This window comes from Theobroma umbraticum, unplaced genomic scaffold, assembly GCF_002168275.2.
Source record: "Theobroma umbraticum cultivar Fairchild unplaced genomic scaffold, ASM216827v3 scaffold_204.0, whole genome shotgun sequence".
NCBI classification, from domain to species: domain Eukaryota; kingdom Viridiplantae; phylum Streptophyta; class Magnoliopsida; order Malvales; family Malvaceae; genus Theobroma; species Theobroma umbraticum.
Window position 1 is genome coordinate 1,758,977 of NW_018397267.1, and position 3,455 is coordinate 1,762,431.

General features: G+C 34.9%; 1 protein-coding gene and 1 long non-coding RNA gene across 2 annotated transcripts in view; one reads left to right on the plus strand and one right to left on the minus strand.

Moving 5' to 3' along the window:
• LOC149526674 (uncharacterized) overlaps positions 1 to 481 on the plus strand; it is a 2,097-nt gene extending 1,616 nt beyond the window's left edge. The window contains exon 2 of the long non-coding RNA XR_016351761.1: positions 117 to 481. This is a non-coding gene — a long non-coding RNA (uncharacterized LOC149526674). The remainder of the gene's footprint in view (positions 1 to 116) is intronic.
• Positions 482 to 2,306: 1,825 nt separating this feature from the next.
• The window catches only part of LOC149526675 (uncharacterized), a 1,167-nt gene continuing 18 nt past the window's right edge, over positions 2,307 to 3,455 (minus strand). The window contains exons 1-2 of the mRNA XM_089784967.1: positions 3,359 to 3,455; positions 2,307 to 2,644 (exon numbers count right to left, since the gene is read on the minus strand). The exon at positions 3,359 to 3,455 is cut by the window's right edge and continues 18 nt beyond it. Coding sequence (XP_089641093.1) covers positions 2,435 to 2,644; positions 3,359 to 3,397 — 249 coding nt within the window. The 5' untranslated portion in view covers positions 3,398 to 3,455 and the 3' untranslated portion in view covers positions 2,307 to 2,434. The remainder of the gene's footprint in view (positions 2,645 to 3,358) is intronic.

Below are 3,455 nucleotides of genomic sequence, written 5' to 3' on the forward strand. Positions count from 1 at the left end.
TGTAGTAGCCTCTTTTGAGTTGTATTTTACTGGGTATATACTCATTTTACTGAAGGCAATCATTAATATTTAGCTTATTATTGGTGTATGTGTTACTGTGTGGATACTAATGCCAGGGAAGAGACGATGCCTGGCTTGCCTAGAGGAAGAAAACTAATTGATGCATAACATTTTGTATTGACAGAAAGGGCGCCCACCCGAATCAACGATGATGAATCTTTGTGATTCAAAGGGAGTTCTGTTTCAATTCAACCTGCAGTGATTAACTCGTATCTGATTGTGCATATCAGAAAGAGAAGAGGAAGCCAGAGTTGGTGAGCTGAAGAGGGAGTAGTATATCCAGGTCAAGCATTTGTCTTTTTTTCTTGATGTGGGGGTTCAAGTTTACTCCATTGAATCTTCCTTTATTTTGCACTAGGTAATATGTATTGACAGTAATATTGTTGGGTTATATGATGTTAAGTTTTTCTGTTGGATTTTAGATATGATGTTTGTGATCTACAGATTACTTTTTTCAGTCTTAATTAGAAATTTGGGTATCAGTGGATAACAATGAAAACATGAAACATATAATAAGACGCTGTCAAACTGGGGGCCGTTGCCCTACAATCAGTAGCCAGTGGTATTCTTTCTGTCCATCTTGTTGGAGCTTGTTATTTCGTATGAAAATTTACATCTCTAGTACAAGTTTGACTAAAAAGAATTGACATATAATATAGAGAAAAACCTAGAGGCTACGGCCGCATCTGCGTAAATTCCACTGCATTTGACGATTTGTACTTTCAGATTGTGGAATGGAAATGGTGATTGTATATATTTATTTTGCACAGTAGATGGTTTGGACTTTTGTATTCATGTTTACGTTGTTAACAGATTAAATATATATATATATATATATATATATATATATATATATTCTGTAGTCACTATGCACCACTCAAGATACTTGTAGATATATGTCAGCTCGGCCTTTAGTTGTTTTGTCGTTTCTTTTTAATAGATGCTGCAAACTTTTGGTCAATAACTAAAAATATAGGATGAAGAAAAGACGTATATAATGTTTGCAAAATGTGTTTGAGTGTTGTCTTGTTTCAATTGTCTGAATTAAAACAAGAATGGGAAGAATTCTAAATTAAAGTGTCTGAACGATACTAAGGGAGACTTTCAATGCTTTTGAAACTTGGAGTTAAGCAGTGGCCGGTAACTGTGAATTCGAGGAACTTGCTTCTATTCCGCCGGCGTGGTTCTGCAGCGGGTTAAGTGGCGGCCGCTGGGTCGTGTCGGTTGGGTAATGGTGGAACGGCATTGGGTTTTCCAATGGAGGGCCGAAATTGTCAATGGCTAGGCCCCCATCCAGGCTTGAATCCAGATCTGGTGGGCTTGCTTCCTGGAAACGTGGTCCGTATCACTGACAGATGATGCTGCCATTGTGATTTCGGCTGGCTGGGCTATCAACTGGAGAGCTTGAAACAACACCAGTTGGACTCTTTTAACACAATGGTTGGGCCCTTGGGTTAGTGACCCATTGTTTGAAATTTTAGGCCCTAAGAAATGGGCTTTCCAACTGATGTTGTGCTGCCTATGATAATATAAATATAAATGATTAATTTTCATTTAACGTAGACTTATTTTGTTTAAATTGTCTTTTTATAGTAACCCGCATTCATTTATTTTAACAAAATTTATTTTAAATTTATAATTTTTTATATTCATTTTTATAAATTTACGTTAAGATTTTTAAATGATTAATTTTTTGTTATAATTATTTTTATCTTTATTATTAGTTATTTATAAATTAAAATTTATAAATATTTAAATATTTTTAACTAAAAAATATAAATATAAATGATTAATTTTCACCTAAATTAAGCTATAACTCATTTGAAGTGTTCTTTGTTAAGTCAATAAATTTTATTCTTTAAATAAGAACAACATATTGTTTTCTCTTATTACTCATAAAAAGCAAATAACCCATAAACGTTTGTCATACAAGGATGTGATTAATTTCGAGATTATAAAAAACAGGGATGTATTAGAATCCATTATTCTAAAAGAAGCAACAAAAATTCTCAAAACAGAACCACATGAATCTCTTAGCGTCATTCTTTGCAATTTATGGTGACCACAATGTAGCACCATAGTGATCTAATCTTTCTTTGAAGTTGATCACTTATATCTTATGTTTATTGCAAATTTCCAAGAAAAATGTGATGATTAGCATACATGAAATTCTGTCATATGTTATATCCAGTCACACATCAAAGGTTTTAAAAGTTTTTTTACCTATGCACTTGGTAGACTAGAAGTTCCTCAATAGAAATGTTTTCTCTTGCAGCTCAAATTTCATGTTTGATAGACCAAAGTGATTATACAACAGATCATAAGCATTACGTGAATATATATTGTCTCCCAATTACACCTAGGCATCAAAATATCATTCATATTTTTTGCCTAGCTTCATCTTAGCTTCGACTTCTCCACTGTAAGGTGCAACATGGTATGCGTACTGCTGGAGAACAGAGAAAACAACCATCTCTAGACACACCAACACGTTTTGAAGAGCTTCCTCAAGGTGCTCCACATCCAACCAGAAATGATGAGATCGAATGATGCCCATCGCTACGAGTATGTCCAGCATCACTCCCTGCAATGTGGTCGATAAATGCCATTAAACAATGCAGGATGATAAGAGGATAACTCTTGTTTAACAACAAATCATTGACAAAACAAGGACAAGAAAACATATAGTTGATAGCGCTGGGAGGAAGAGAGTTGCAACCCAAGGCAATGTCAAGAATTTGACTACACAGATAGCTGGATTTTCAAAACTAATATAACAAATCAGTCAAAAACTCTGCATTAACTATAAATAATAGAAGGTGCTCAAATCAGAAAGTTCCACTCTACAAGTAATCCTGCAAACTTCTTAATCAGAAGAAAGAAATAGAAATGTCTAGCCCAAAGAGAAGAAAATTCAGAAGACGCTATATGATGACGAGTTCCCATCTGATTTTTAAATACATGATGCATTTGATTGTATGTTGAATCACCTAGTTTAGGCCCAGTCATAAAATATCTTCCCCTGGCCAGAGGGAGTAATATTTTCCTTGAGGAGGCCACAATGCTATTCTGGCTACAAATTATGAAAGCTGAGTATTTGTAAGCTATCTTGGCAGGCGTTCAGAGGCTATGAAATGGGTTTGGTTAGATTACTCAGGAGCTTCACCATTTATTGCTATGGGTGTAGGGACAACCTTAATGTCTAATCCTTTCATGCTTCTATTGGGTGTGAACTAAGTAAGCCCTCCAAAAAGATGAAGATTCATTGAGAACAGAAAAAAAGAGAAAAAGGTTTTACCTGCCAAAAGCAGAAGAAAACAATCCCCTTGATGCACATGAACTTTGCAAGTGGCTTGTGAGGTGCCAACTCTTTTGCAAAAACATGGTAAAAGATT